This window comes from Raphanus sativus, chromosome 7, assembly GCF_000801105.2.
Source record: "Raphanus sativus cultivar WK10039 chromosome 7, ASM80110v3, whole genome shotgun sequence".
Taxonomy (NCBI): domain Eukaryota; kingdom Viridiplantae; phylum Streptophyta; class Magnoliopsida; order Brassicales; family Brassicaceae; genus Raphanus; species Raphanus sativus.
The window spans coordinates 19263310-19278768 of NC_079517.1; the positions used below are offsets into that span (position 1 = coordinate 19263310).

At 29.9% G+C, this 15459-nt stretch overlaps 3 protein-coding genes across 3 annotated transcripts in view; 1 reads left to right on the forward strand and 2 right to left on the reverse strand.

The window, feature by feature from the left end:
• Positions 1 to 7887: 7887 nt before the first annotated feature.
• On the reverse strand, positions 7888 to 10419 carry LOC108816192 (COP1-interactive protein 1). Its single transcript, XM_018588762.2, has 3 exons — positions 10259 to 10419; positions 9557 to 9663; positions 7888 to 9462 (listed from the first exon to the last, which is right to left on the reverse strand). Exons 2-3 carry the CDS (start codon positions 9582 to 9584, stop codon positions 7973 to 7975), a joined length of 1518 nt encoding a protein of 505 aa, XP_018444264.2. The 5' UTR covers positions 9585 to 9663; positions 10259 to 10419; the 3' UTR covers positions 7888 to 7972.
• Positions 10420 to 11679: 1260 nt separating this feature from the next.
• Positions 11680 to 14994, reverse strand: LOC108817978 (uncharacterized). Its single transcript, XM_018590817.2, has 7 exons — positions 13803 to 14994; positions 13249 to 13314; positions 12996 to 13140; positions 12679 to 12897; positions 12365 to 12584; positions 12075 to 12270; positions 11680 to 11988 (listed from the first exon to the last, which is right to left on the reverse strand). Exons 1-7 carry the CDS (start codon positions 14957 to 14959, stop codon positions 11865 to 11867), a joined length of 2127 nt encoding a protein of 708 aa, XP_018446319.2. The 5' UTR covers positions 14960 to 14994; the 3' UTR covers positions 11680 to 11864.
• LOC108814887 (40S ribosomal protein S10-2) overlaps positions 11754 to 15459 on the forward strand; it is an 87127-nt gene continuing 83421 nt past the window's right edge. The window contains exon 1 of the mRNA XM_018587529.2: positions 11754 to 11757. The gene's annotated coding sequence lies outside the window, so the exon portion shown is untranslated. The remainder of the gene's footprint in view (positions 11758 to 15459) is intronic.

Sequence of the window (15459 nt, forward strand, 5' to 3'; positions counted from 1 at the left end):
TGTCGCCATTTCTTTGCTTCTCGTCATGGCGGTCAAAATATTATTTGACTGTTGTACATTTCATTTACGCTTCTGCCACATCCCGCCTTTTCTTTGACAATCAAAGACGCCCTCATTTACTATTTAACACGCTCTTTATTTTCTGAATACGCAAGTTATGTATATTTAAATTATTTGATTGGACTACAATAAACTTATATCTTGAATTTGCCATGTCAGTCAACAATTTCCTATAACCTATTTGTATGTTAAATTGAATCACATTTGACTTCTTAGTGCAAGTCATCAAAGCCATGTCGTATTTTACAACCAATCAAATTATAACATCCTCCCATATATTAAATGAAAAATCACTTTAGTAATTTTTGGTAAGGTGTCACTCATAAGTAAAATTTCAAGAAATTGTTAATTTGATTGGTCGACTGTTTTTAATTTTTATTTATTTAAATTAGATCTAAAAATTTAAGGTAAATCTAAACTCATTTAACATCATTTGCCATATAGTCTAAAGAATATTACAAATAACAATTTATGGCAACTAATTCTCTAAATTATAGAAAGATTAATAATGTTTTATTTATTACTTTAAATATTTATAAACTATAAAATATAATGAACGAATTTTTATATAAGACAATTATAATAGTTTTATACTCTACTTGATAAATTGTATTCAAATATAATTATATAATAACTATTTTAAATACTACAAAAATCCAAACATGTTTGTTAATATTATTTTTAAATTATTTATCGTTGTTTACAAAATAAATTTATCAGAATTTTAAAATAATTTATAAAATGTTATAAATTATTTATAAAAATAGAAATCATATTATATATTGATTGAGAAGTCACATAAGTAATTTTTTATTACGTGTTGATCCTAAATGAACTCTTCCAATTGTTATAATTTGATTGACCGATGATTTTTAATTTTATTATTATAATTATATCTAAGAGGAAAGGATAATTCAATTACCACTTTCTAAATAATCTACATAATATTAGAAACAATTATTTACGAATTGTTGAAACTATGAAAGAGTAATAATTTGATCAAATTTTTTATATATTTATAAATTACATAAAATAATAAACAAAAATGTTTATTTGAATTGATATAATGATTTTATATAACTATTAATGTCTAATAAATTCCATGCATGCTTTATAAATCATTTATAAAATTATAATATATTTATAAAATTATTTATATTGGCTTGTCAGATGTTTTAAATTATTATAAGAGGTTCTAAGTCATTTATAGAAGCTTTGAGAAAATTCTTATAATTTGAGCGAAATTCTTATATTTTCATTTCTCAATGATTTTTTTTTTATTTTCATTTATTTTAATCAAATATAAAAAAATCTTAGAACCGATTAATGTTAGTTTCCAAACTATTTATATATTATTATGCATAATCATTTAGAGTATTCAATAGTAGCAATTATGGAAATTATATATAGTACTTCATCATTTGTTTTTTGCAATAATAGTCTATTTATAAGTTATATGAAGTATGTTGTTAAAAATGGTTAATAAAATAAATAAACTAGCTTAATTTTCTATTATAAACATTTGTAAAAAGATTTACTTTCCTATATAAGTCATAATATACATATATAAAACATATAACTCTAATAAAATAATTGTAATAACTATTAATGCATCATATTGCGAGTTTATAAATTATTTAAAAACATAAATTGTATGGTAAGTCGTTTAAAATAACGGGGAATTTTCAAAAATACCACTTTGAAAGTACCATTATTCATCTTTACCACCACTAAAGACACACTTGCAAAAATACCTTATTTATAAAAATGTTAAAGACTCTTATATCATTGTTTTTATATACTTTTCAAAATTCTAACCTCAAATTCTAAATCCTAAACCCCAACTCTAAACCCTAAACCCTAAATACTCAACTCTACACCCTAAACTCTATACCTTAAATTCAATACCCTAAACCCTAAAACATCAACTATAAACCCTAAATCCTCAACTCTAAGCCCTAAACTATATACCCTAAACCCTAAAACATCAAATCTAAACCCTAGATCCTAAACCTTCAAATCTAAACATTCATTAAAAATAGTGGTAAAACTGGTTAGCGTAAACATGAAAAGTGCTATTATGTAAATTGTATTCTAGACAATTTCTCTATAATAATATTAATAAATTTATTTATTTTTTGGAATATAAAATCGAAAAAACCAGAACATTATATTAAAAGTTTTACAATGTGTGAAACAAAGTTCTAACAATTTTTATAAAAATAGAAACTTTTTATTTTGATATAATAAATCCATTGAATCTCACATTGATATATGTCAAATTAAATTACATCACATTATTAAAAATTAGATATGATTTTCTGATATATATTTAACTAAAATAGGTTTGTATTAAAGTAATTTTATAAAAATGAAAATAATACTTTTAAAAGATATCTAAAATATAATTACTTTTAATGAAAATCTTGGTCAAATGAATCAGTGTTTGATAAGATAGTGTGTTCATTGGAGATAATTTAAGAATAAATTTTGTTGTTAACCAATTGTGAGTTTTATGTTAAACATTTAATATAAAATGTGTGAAAAAGTGATATGTGATTTGACAAAATTATGGATTTTTTTTTAATTTTGCAATAATTTATACTTGCATCTATGTAAAACAAAGTGGTTAAACAAAATAAAATAGAATGTTATGAAATAATCTTTTGTTCATCAGTCTTCGGATTTATATTAATGTATGTATACTTTTTATACAATGTTTATACCCGCAAATTTGCGGACAACCACCTAATTTCTTTTAAATGCTAGCCAAAAATTAGACATATTATAGCCCAAAATTATAATAACTGAAAACAAAATCTATTTAGATTTTTAAAAAGTCTGTTTAGATTTAAAGAAAATCTATCTAGATTTAAAGAAAATCTCTTTAGATTTAAAGAAAATCTCTTTAGGTTTAAAGAAAATCTATTTAGGTTATATGAAATTTGAGAATAATGAAAATCAGGGAAGAATTCAAAAAGATGCTAAGACTGGGACGTAAATAATATAAAAACTAATATCATAGTTTTGTATAAAGGTAAAATATATTAATTATATGTATGTATTTTAAATGATTCTGGTAAACTTTTAATTAATTTCATTTATTTAAATAAATTAAATTGATAATATCAACATATTTTTTATCATATCCTTCTTTAGTTCAAATCCTTCTTTAGTTCAAATTTATAATTAGATAGATCTTCTTGTCTAAATAAAAGCTTATCATTTATCCTTCATTTTTTTGTCAACAAGCTTATCTTTCATCCATACTATAAAACAGTATCACGATAACAAATCTTTCAACATCTTTTGTAATAGTATATCCTAAAACTTAAAATAATGGCGAAAATAGCAATAAAGTTCGCTTTTGTTCTATTCATAGTTCTTATGTCCGGTAAATTAATATTTTATATGTATGAACAAAATAAAAGAAGAAATGTAGAGAAAATTACATCTGATATGCTTCAATCTACATAATTTTCATTATATAGTCATTGTTACATTATATAATATTGATAGTTCAATAACACCTTTCGGGCTTGTACTTTGTAGCGATGACAATGGCTACAACACAAAATGTAGAAGCAGAACATCAATTACCTAAAGAAGCTCATCAATTTAAGTTGCAACATAAAACTTCGCAGCACGCTGAACAACCACAAGGTCTTCGTAATTGTAAGAAAAAGTGTATAAAATGTAATGTCACTGAATTTAGCATTAATTGTTTTTGTGTGTGCTAATATTTATCATCACCATATAATCGAATAAATAAAATTTCTGTAGTAAATGCGGATATCCTCCTACTATATATTAAATGAGAAGTCATTTTAGTGATTTCTGGTGACGTGTCGCTCATAAGTGAGTTTCAAGAAATTTTTATAATTTGATTGGTTGATTTTTTTTAATTTTTTTTTATTTAAATTAGATCTAAAAATTTAAGGTAAGTCTAAAATCATTTAACATCACTTGCCATATAGTATAAAGAATATTAAAAATAACAATTTATGGCAACTAATTCTCAAAATTATAGAAAGATTAATAATGTTTTATTTATTACTTTTAATATTTATAAACTATAAAATATAATGAACGAATTCTTTATAAGATAATTATAATAGTTTTATACTCTACTTGATTAATTGTATTAAAATATAATTATATAATAACTATTTTAAATATTTCAAAATCCAAACATGTTTATTAATATTATTTTAAATTATTTATCATTGTTTACAGAATAAATTTATCAGAATTTTAAAAAATTTATAAAATGTTATCAATTATTTATAAAAATATAAATCCTACTATATATTGATTGAGAAGTCGCATAAGTGATTTTTTATTACATGTCGATCATAAATGAACTCTTCAAATTGTTATAATTTGATTGACCGATGATTTTTAATTTTATTTATTATAATTATATCTAAAAGGAAAGAATAATTCAATTATCACTTTCCAAATAATCTACATAATATTAGAAACAACTATTTATGGTAACTAATTGTTGAAACTATTAAAGAATAATAATGTGATCAGTTTTTTTATATATTTATAAATTACATAAAATAATAAACAAAAATGTTTATTTGAATTGATATAATGATTTTATATTCGTATAGAAAGCCTTATATTTGTATATAAAGTATCATAATAATTATTAATGTATAATAAATTCCATGCATGCTTTATAAATCATTTATAAAATTATAAATATATTTATAAAATTATTTATATTGGGTTATCAGATGTTTTAAATTATTACTAGATCTTGACCCGCCCAACTGGGCGGGTATTTATTTTAGGGTTTATTTTATGTTTTTAGTTTTTTAATTATAAATGATATATTTGTAATATTTAAATATAAATTTAGATTGAAAATTAATATTTGTAGTTATAATAAAAATTAAAAGTTAAAAAAAAATATTTTGATATAAATTTTAAATTCCTAATTAAAATAATATAGAGATGGGTCATAATTTTTTCCAATTCCAAAATCTTAGCATTCTTAATAACAAATAAAATAATTTATAAATACATAAAATATATAAACATATTTGAAATAAATTTGTTTAAAAAAAAATCTTACACCATTATTGTTTATTTCTATAGTTTGACCCGTGGCCGTATAGATATTTGCTTTCACTTCAATTTTTTTCTTTGTTCTATATTATATATTACATATATATATATATATATATATATATATGTAAATTAATATGTATTACGTAATTGTTAGTATAACATTTTAAAACAAAAATTTTATTATTACTTTAAATAATTATATTATGTGATTTTAATCGTCTATTATATCACAGTGTATCATATAAAAATATAATATTTTTAATAATTGGACTTATATTATAAAAGTGTTATACTAACAATTTATAAATAAAATATTTTATATTTTATTTATATGATATATAAATTGATTTTGATGTGTGATTTTTGTTTTATTTTTTTATTAATAAATATTGAAAAATATTAAATGTTAACAAAAAAATCTATTAGGAAATTTATTTTGGTTAAGATTCATTCTATTAAAGGAATCTATTATTTAAATTAGGAAAATACATTAAATATACTTAAATATATCATTTAAATAAGGAAAATACAAAATTCTCTACTATCTTTATTACCAAACAATTTTTTTTTTGAAAACTTCTATCCCTATTACCAAACAAAAGCTTAAAGTACTTCTACTTTAATAAGATAGATAAGAGGTTCTAAGTCATTTATAGAAGCTTTAAGAAAAATTCTTATAATTTGAGCAAAATTCTTATGATTTCATTTGTCAATGATTTTTTTAATTTTCATTTATTTTAATCAAATCTAAAAAAGACAATCCTAGAACCAATTAATGTTAGTTTCCAAACTATTTATATATTCTTATACATAACCATTTATAGTATTCAATAGTAGCAATTATGGAAATTCTATATAGTACTTCATCATTTCTTTTTTGCAATAATAGTCTATTTATAAATTATATGAAGTATGTTGTTAAAAAGTGGTTAATAAAATAAATATACTAGCTTTATTTTCTGTTGTATATAGTTGTAAAAAGATTTAATTTCCTATATAAGTCATAATATACATATATAAAACATATAATTCTAATAAAATAATTGTAATAACTATTAATGCATGATATTTCGAGTTTATAAATTATTTAAAAACATAAATTGTATGGTAAGTCGTTTAAAATAATATTAATAAATTAATTTATTTCTTGGAATATAAAATCGAAAAAACCAGAACATTATATTAAATTTTTTACAATGTATGAAACAAAGTTCTAACAATTTTTATACAAATAGAAACTTTTTATTTTGATGTAATAAATCCATTGAGCCTCACATTGATATATGTCAAAATAATTACATCACATTATTAAAAATTAGATATGATTTTTCTGATATATATTTAATTAAAATAGGTTTGTATTAAAGTAATTTTATAAAAAATTAAAATAATACTTTTAAAAGATATCTAAAATATAATTATTTTTAATGAAAATCTTGGTCAAATGAATCTGTGTTTGATAAGATAGTGTGTCCATTAGAGATGATTTAAGAATAAATTTGTTTGTTAATCAATTGTGAGATTTATGTTAAACATTTAATATAAAATATGTGAGAAAAAGTGATATGTGATTTGACAAAATTATGGAAATTTTGTAATTTTGCAATAGTTTATACTTTGCATCTATGTAAAACAAAGTGGTTAAACAAAATAAAATAGAATGTTATGAAATAATTTTTTGTCCATCAGTCTTCGGATTTATACTAATGTATGTATACTTTTTTATACAATGTTTATACCCGCAAATTTGCGGGCAATCACTTAGTTTTAACTTAAATTAATTTTCAATTAATACTATAGATATATTCTACAAAATTATTTATATTACCATTAATAATTGGTGATTAAAGACTACCACATATACTAATTTAAAGAAATTGTTTGACAGTTTTTTGGAATTTGCCATAAATACCACTTTCATGATACCATTTTTCAAATTTATACTAATCACTTTTACCCTTATTTTTAAAGAGAGAAAAAAACATTTATAGTTCTAATGTTATAAAACTAATATAGACTTAAGATTTATAATTACAAAGTGGAATATGAATTAGTGTTTAGGGTTTGAAATTAAAGGTTTAAGATTTAGAGTTAAGGGTTTAGGGTTTAAAGTTGAAAGTTTAGGATTTAGATTTTAAGGTTTAGAATTTAGAATTTAGGATTTAGGATTTAGGATTTAGAACAAGAATATACAATTACTATTTATTTAAATAATTATTTATTATATATATAGAACAAAGATATAAGAGTTTTTCTCCTTTTAATGAAAAGTGTATTTTTAAAAATATTTCATTAGGATGGTAAATCTGAATAATGATATCATGAAAGTGGTAAAAGTGAAATTTTCCGGGTTTTTTTTTCAGTCGAGGGATTTAGGAATTAGGACCTAAACCTAGACTAGTTTTCTTAAGCTGTGGAAAAGTTAATAACTTAAAACATTTGTCTTTTACAAGATATTTGAATATTTTTCTCTATTTAAAATTTTATGAATGGTTGAAATCGCAGTAGGAAATGGCTCGAACTTTGTCCCATTCTGTATGTTAAACTTTTTTTAACTAAACTTCTTTATGTTAAACTTAACATAACTTTATCATTTAAAACGTGTAGATATCTGCTTCTAACAAAATAATGTTTAGTGTATGAAGGTCAAGCATAACAAATGAAAAGATTTATTAAGTCGTAATATGTTTGTTTACAAACAAAAAAAATTACATCAATGAAAAATATTGAAATCTTTCAATATAATATATACAATGTTTTTTATAGAGTTATAATATATACAATTGTAGAGATCCAAACAAAGAATACAATAAAAGAGAAATGAAGTTTATGCTTGAAGAGCAACCTTACAAATGGATGTTTTGAGATCATCATATCGGCAACGCTGATAATCAACCAAGACACATAGTTGTCTTATGGCTTCTCTCTTCTCTTCTCCCAAACACATCAACTCCACATCTCTCTCCTTCACATTAGTCTCAAGCTTTTTGATTCTTCTCATAGCCTTTTCTACACTCATCTTCCCTGTTCCTTCCTTTCCAAGCTTCCCCTCTAGTTTCGATAGCTTCTCCTTTAACAGAGTTTCTTGTGCTTCACTGCACTCTAGCTTTGCTTCCAGAGTTTCCACCTCATGCTTCATCTTGCTGTTCTTCTCATGCACCCACTTTCTAGCTGAATCAATCTCTTTAGCTAGTCTGGTGACTTTGGTCGTTAAATCATCGCCTTCTTCAAGCTTCTTTACTACCATCTCTGGTCCAGCAAGCCCTTTCTCCACTATATCTTTGATTTTCTTGAATTGGTTTTCAGAGAGAGTGAGATCTCCTCTGTTTCCTTGTGTTTGTGTGTTCATGTACTCGTTCTTGCTCTCCAAGTGTATTTGTTCGGCTACATGGATCCTCCTGTACAGTATCCGGATACGATCTTCCATTTTCATTTGGAAATCCTCAGATAATTCCTCCATTTTCTTCTCGAGAATATTGGTATTCAGTTTAGAACCAAATGACCAACGTTTCATCAGCTTCTGTTCCTCTGAGAACTTGTCAATGGCCTCTTTCTGTTCTTTAACAACTTTCTTTTGGTCCTTGATCTCCATTGATAGCCGGCGAATGATATCTTCTTGTTTCTTACTCTTATCTTCAATTTCATCGATGTTTTTCATCTGTCTCTCCTTTTGTAGTGAATCAAGATCGGCAATTCTTGTATGCAGCTTGTGATTCTCTTCCTTAAGACGGTCAATCTCAGAAGTCTTAACCTTCATCTCCTCCTCTCTTTCTCCCTCCAAACGCTTCAGTTGCATATGTATCTCCGAAGCCTCATCGGTTTTTTTCTTCAGCTGCAATGCTAACTCATTCTTCTGGTTACGCAACATTAATGCTACTTCACCTTTTGTCATCAAACCCTTGAAATGGTCTCTGTCCTCGCTTCTCTTGCCTATGACATTACCCGCCTGTTCCACTTCCTGTTTCAGACAGCTCACCTGTCTCTTCAAATCTTCATTTGTTAACTCTGTCTCTTGCATCTTTCTGAGCATCGCCGCGTAATCTGAGCTCAATGTTTCACTAACATTACCTGCGCTGATATCTATTTCCTCTGAAGAAAAGTAATCCAAATCCGAACTAGACCTAGATGAAGAAGCAGCAGCACCGGCCGGTTTTCCTTTTCTTCCACCACTCTCCAAATCATGGAACACAGAGTAAAGCAACTGACACTGGTCTTGAAGATCGTTGACAATCACAACCAGCTCCTTCTTTGTACCCTTTGGGATCTTGTTTTTGTTTTGGATATACTTTAAGAGTGTAGAAGCCTTCTTTTCCACTTCTGCAGATGTAGATCAACATAAACATATTTAATTTGAAGACATTACCTCACAATATTATTAAACCAATGAGCATTCTAAGCAGTTGTTATTTACCTGCTTTAGCCTCTTCCATTTGCAACATTTTTTTCTTTTTCTTCTTGTGATTTAAATTTGCAAGAGATGAATCACAGAAAGAGAAGCAGCAAAGTCTAAAAGAAACCCTGACAAAAGGCAAAGAAACAAATTCAGATTGTTTGCAGACAAATAAAGTAACATAGTAGCAATCTTTTAACTTGACATGCAAGTAAACAGAAAACAACAATATGATCCTTAGATCAACGCTTTGGAAACAAATTCTAGTAGTGATAAAAAAAAAAGAGAACAAATTCTAGTACTCCCGATCAATTCCTTGTACTTTTCCAATTAGTTTATCTAACACATATAGTTAGATATTATTTATGAAAAAAGAATTAGGAAACATCCTATGCAGCTTCTTTGTGCATCACAAATCATCAGGATTCCAAAGTAAAGATATACATTACGAAGGCAGACCTAAATATTAGTAGAAATAAATAAATAGTAGAAGAAGGGGCTTTGCTGTATCGGAATTTTTGGTTTTGTTGTTTTTAAGAGGATGAAAATGAAACGAACGTTGTGGTTGTCATGAAAGTGAAGGGAAGGTAACGATTAATAAACATTGCATGTCGATTTCGTTCCCAAAGGTGAAAGCATACAACTGTGGGTTCCACCACAGTCCACCATTTTCTCCTTATATTTTCTGCAGCAAATCCAAGCAACAATTTTTAAAAAATTTACCTTAAGTTTTGGAGTTTTTACAGGATCTCGAATATTGTTTCTCTGTCCGTCCGGCAGAGAAAACTGAAACAAATGACAATCTGACTATTGGAAGATAAAAAAAGAGTTTTGTAGCGAAATGGGATGAGAGTCGCATATAAAACGAGAGGTACTTTTTATAAAACAAGCCATAATTAAAAATTAAGAGGGTTTTTCTAATTTTTGGCGAGAGAGAGCGAATTTGGCACTACTTGTTAACTTAAAATGCCATTGAGTTTCGCTTTAATTACGAAAACAACTAAAAGCCCCACATTCTCTTTGGGCCAAAGGGACCGTCAGTGGTTCCGTATCCACTCATCCAGATGATAGATGATGTTGTTAATCATCCCACGTGGCATGTATGGCTTGATGTAAATAGCCATGCAAGAGTGTTGGAATGTTTGTCATGAGGATTTTAGAAGACTTGTTTCCCGGAGGGATGATCATGGGAAAAACGTTGTCTTGCAAAACGATGTTTTCTCTTCCGTTGGTTTCTCTGTGAATGGGTGAGGAAACATGTTTGGCGAATATGTTCAGGTTCTTCTCTAGAAAAGCATCAGCCGCTGATTCACTATCCTGTTTCTTAACATCTACACACACATAAAAGCAGAAGTAAAACCACAATCATAACAAAATTCATCATATCATGTTATGTGTCAGTGATTGATGGTTCTGAAATTCAAATTCATCATATAATGTTTTCACTGGTACAATCCAAACACATAAGAATGATGTTTCACTATACTCGATAAAAACGATGGTAATGATGCGAAACGCCACAAATACAATCCAAAAGAGATGTGGTGGGGGCAAAAATTTAAAAATAAGTGACATGTAAAAATTCACACAAACCGAGTAAAAAAAATATTGAAATCATCTCAACGTAGAAGGGAAAACGAAGAACACATCTTTCTCACTGTCTCATTCTTTACAGAATTTCCTTTTTGTTTTCACAAAAAAAAAAAAAAATTTCTTTGATTTCTATAATAATCCTCTTCTGTTTTGTTTTTCACAAAAATTATCTAATGTTTATTTTTGTATACACAAGGTTTAATAGTAAAACAAATGTTGTAAAGATGCTTTAGGGGTGGGTGTAGGAAATTTCATATTGCTCTGTTCCGGTTCTGGAATTAACTACTGCTTCTGCTTCATTTAGCTGACGTCGTCTTCCACCGGAACTTTTCTTTGTACTGTTTGTGCTGTTCTTACAACGACCGCACAACAAAGTTGGCCTTCTCTATAAGCGCATTCCCAAGCTTTACAGTTTCCTCTTATCACTTGATTGATATTCGATCAAGTATGTGTTCGTGTCTTCTCTCTATGTTTCACTATTCCACAAACCCAAAATATCGGAAGCAAAAACCGGAACAGACCCCTGATTGTCCCATATTTTCTAAACCGGATTCACGCAAACCAAAAGGTCTAATACCAAAAAAGAACAAAAACAGTAACAGAATGTTTTTTTTTTTTTGCTAACACAATAAAAGATTACTGCTGAACCATAAAGATGAGTGGCGATGTACATAGAACTAAGAAAGAATACAAAACAACAAGTCACAGTTTTGATATAACTAAGAAGCAACTTTAGTTAATCGTAATCCTCCTCAGAAGTAGCAAGCTTCTGCTTCTTCCATTTGTAAGCTGCTTCAAGAATCTTGAGATTCGTTGTCTGTGATTCTTCTGGATATAGATAGTCAATGTACTCTTCATACCTGCCAATGACAAAAAAAAAATCATTAAGCTTTAGCATCCCAATATCACATACGAGAGTATCACATTCTCGGGAAGTAAAACGTACTCTGTAGAGCCATCTTCTCTTGTGATCGGCTTTCTCTTCTTGAGCTTCTTCGGGAGCTTAGATTGTACGACACTCACGTCCCCGAGATTACCAAAGTTTGTCTCCATGTTAAGCCAATCCTCCAAGAGTGTAGCTCTATCTTCTTTCAGCTCTGGTGCAGAATCTTTGAAGTAGCTGTTGGCTCTCTCGAAAATCGCTGAGTAGAAAGCAAGAAAACAGAGATCAAACAGTTAAAACATGTCATAAGCAATCGTCAAATCTCATACCAACAACATGTAATTTGAAGTTACCTCTGGCGCGTCTGATGCACTCTTTCTTGCCTTCAGTAGCAGCTGTTTGTTCTTGCTCTTCCTCTTCCTCTTCCTCGTCTTCTTCTTGTTCTGCAGCAGACGCTTCGAACTTTGCAAAACTAACCCACACCTTGTAATGCTTTGTGCGGTCCAATAATCGCTCATATAAAGCTCGTGTCCTCTCTAATTCTCCTTCTGCTATCTCAAAATCTATGTATGCCTACCACAAAAACAAATACACAGAGAATTTAGTTATTCAATCGATTCAGAAGTTTTTCTCGATTCTTTGAGAGTAACTAGACAGAAAAAAGTACCTTCCATAGCAGCTCGGGCATGTCAAGAGCTGGCTGAGATATCGCTAGCTCAAAGATAGCTCTAGCTCGTTCAGTCTCAGCAAGAGACCTCTCCAGCTCAGCATACTTGCTCCAAGCATAGCAATTCTCAGGAGACCACTCAAGGTACCGTTCATAAAGCTTTCTACACCTATCCATGTTTCCCAGCTGGAGTTCAATCTCGATGTATTTCTTGAAAATCTGTTTGTCGAGGAAGAAAAAAAAGGCCATCAAACGTAGGTAAACCATGCATGTGGTTAATTGAAAACATATAATGTTCAAACAAATTCCAGGATTACCTTATCTTTTGGAGCTTTTCCAATAGCGTTTCCTAATATCTGCCGAGCACCAGCCAGATTCAATTGCCGGATTTCAAACTGTGCAGCAAGCAACCATATTTTGGCAAAGGAAAATTTGGAGTGGGGGATGAGCTTGAGGCATTCTCTGTAAATGTTTAGTAAGACGAACACAAAAAAGTTAGTCTAAACCGCCTCAGTGAATCGTAAATGAATGTAACTTCACCAGTTTCAGAATACGAAGGCATTGGTGTACCTGTAAACATCTCGTGTACGCTCCACATCTTCAGTTTCAATCTCTTCATACAATGCATAATTAATCCTACACCAATTAGTTACATCAGTGTCAGTGTTTCAGTATATTGCAGAACCAAATATGCTAACAAAAGACAGATAAACAACAATAGCTTTCCACAGAATGCAAGAATATGTTTCAATAAATTTATCAGAGGCCTGAATGTGCTAGATGCTCGGCAAAGATGATCAACTTAATACCTAATATCTGCCTAAGTCCTAATACAAGCAAACCCAAACAGTCCAGTTAAAAGGAAACTAAACTTAGCCCTCTTATGCAAACCATGTACCCAACCAAATCCTCTTAATCAAAGACAAACAACAATAGAATTCCACAAAAACGCAAGTTTCAATAGGTTTAGGGACTATGATGTTCTAAAACCTCGACCTAAACTTAATTTTCTTATGCAAACCATGATCAAACTCGAAGCAGCTCAATTAAATAAAACTAAACTTAACCTTCGTATGCAAAGCAGTACCAACATAATAAGCCAATGATTACCAAAATAAACTCACCAGAGATAGATGTATCTTTGCCAGTATCGTTTCTCTTGGGCAGGTGGAATATTAGCAATAGCCCTCTCATAGATTTCTCTGATCCTATCCTTGTTCCCCACAGTCTCTTCAAGCCTAACGTAATCAAACCAGGAATCATAGTTCAAAGGGTTCTTCCTCACTTCATCTTCATACTGAAACCTCCTCTTGCCAACAATGGCGTCCTCAATCCCTTCCTTATCACCATACTGCTTCTCAAAAGCCACAAACTTTTTATACAAATCCTCAGCTCTCCCTTTAGGGATATGATCAAGCGCAAACTTGTAGATAAACCTAGCACGCTCCACCTCCTTGCACCGCTCTTCGAACTCAGCAAACGCCACAAACAGCGTCTCCGCTTCCTCGTCGTCCGCGAGCCTCTCCGTGGCGCGTTCGTACACGTGCCTCGCGCGTGCCACTTCACCTCCCTTCATCTCGAACTTGGCGAATCGTATATAAGCAGACACCTTCGGATGGCAAAGCACGAACCTCTCGTAGATCGATCTAGCGCGTTCGATCTCGTTATACCTAAGCTCGAATTTGATAAAAGAGAGCCAGCCTTGCTGGTCAGGCGACCACTGCATCCACCGCTCGAATATCTGCCTAGCTCCGGCGATGTTGCCGAGTATCTCCTCCATGTGAATGTACTTGTACCAGAGCTGGTCCACGCGCGGGAGGAGCGTGACGGCTCGGTCCCACACGTTCCTCGCGCTGTTCACGAACTTGTTCTTCATCTCGAACTCCGCGTACTTCAGCCACAGCGTGTGGTTCCGGTAATCGCCCTCGATGGCGCGTTCCCACACGCTCCGGGCCCGCGCGTAGTCCTTCTGGGACTCCTCCCACTGGGCGTACTTCATCCAGACCTGGATGTTCCATCTCGCGCGGCGGATCTTGTCCTCGAACTCCTTGCGGCGACGGAGGCGGTAGTCGGAGAGCTCGGTGGAGTCGGTGATTTTCTGCTTGGGAGGACGGATCTCTGCCTCTTGCCTCTCGCGAGCTTCCCTTAGAATCTGCTCCGCGGTGATTTGAACGGGAGCAGGAGTCTTGTTCTTGACCCGAGTCGGGCGTGGGAGCTTGACTTCGGTGTCCTTACGGGTCATGTACCCTAAGGTACGATCCGAATCCTTGCCGGACGCCATCGCCTCTTTAGATTTGGGGAAAACTTGGAAGATGAGACTGCGTATGATTGATTATATATTCGGGTTGTTAATGGGCCACTGTATGTATCCTAATATTGGCCCAATATATATTACCAAACCTACTTCAGAGAGTAGTTTTGACAAAGAAAATATAGCTTTTCATTTTCATCTATAGTGTTAACTATTATTCTCTAGTGTTTATTTTTTTGATAATTTTTTCATTGGACATCTCTTATTTTATTAAAAGTAAATAGTATATGAGAATTAGTAAGAGTACCACAGAATATTTTTACCTCATTAAAAATATATAAGATTATTACTCAAGAACAAAAAAAAAGGCTCAACACATCAGAGCAATGGTATAACTTGGTTTAACTTGGTTTCTAATTTTACCTAATTATATTTTTAATTTAATATTTAATATTCAAAATTCAAAATTCAATTAAAGAGAGAAAATGTAAAGGGTAAAATAGGAAATCTCTTATTCTATTAAGAGTAAA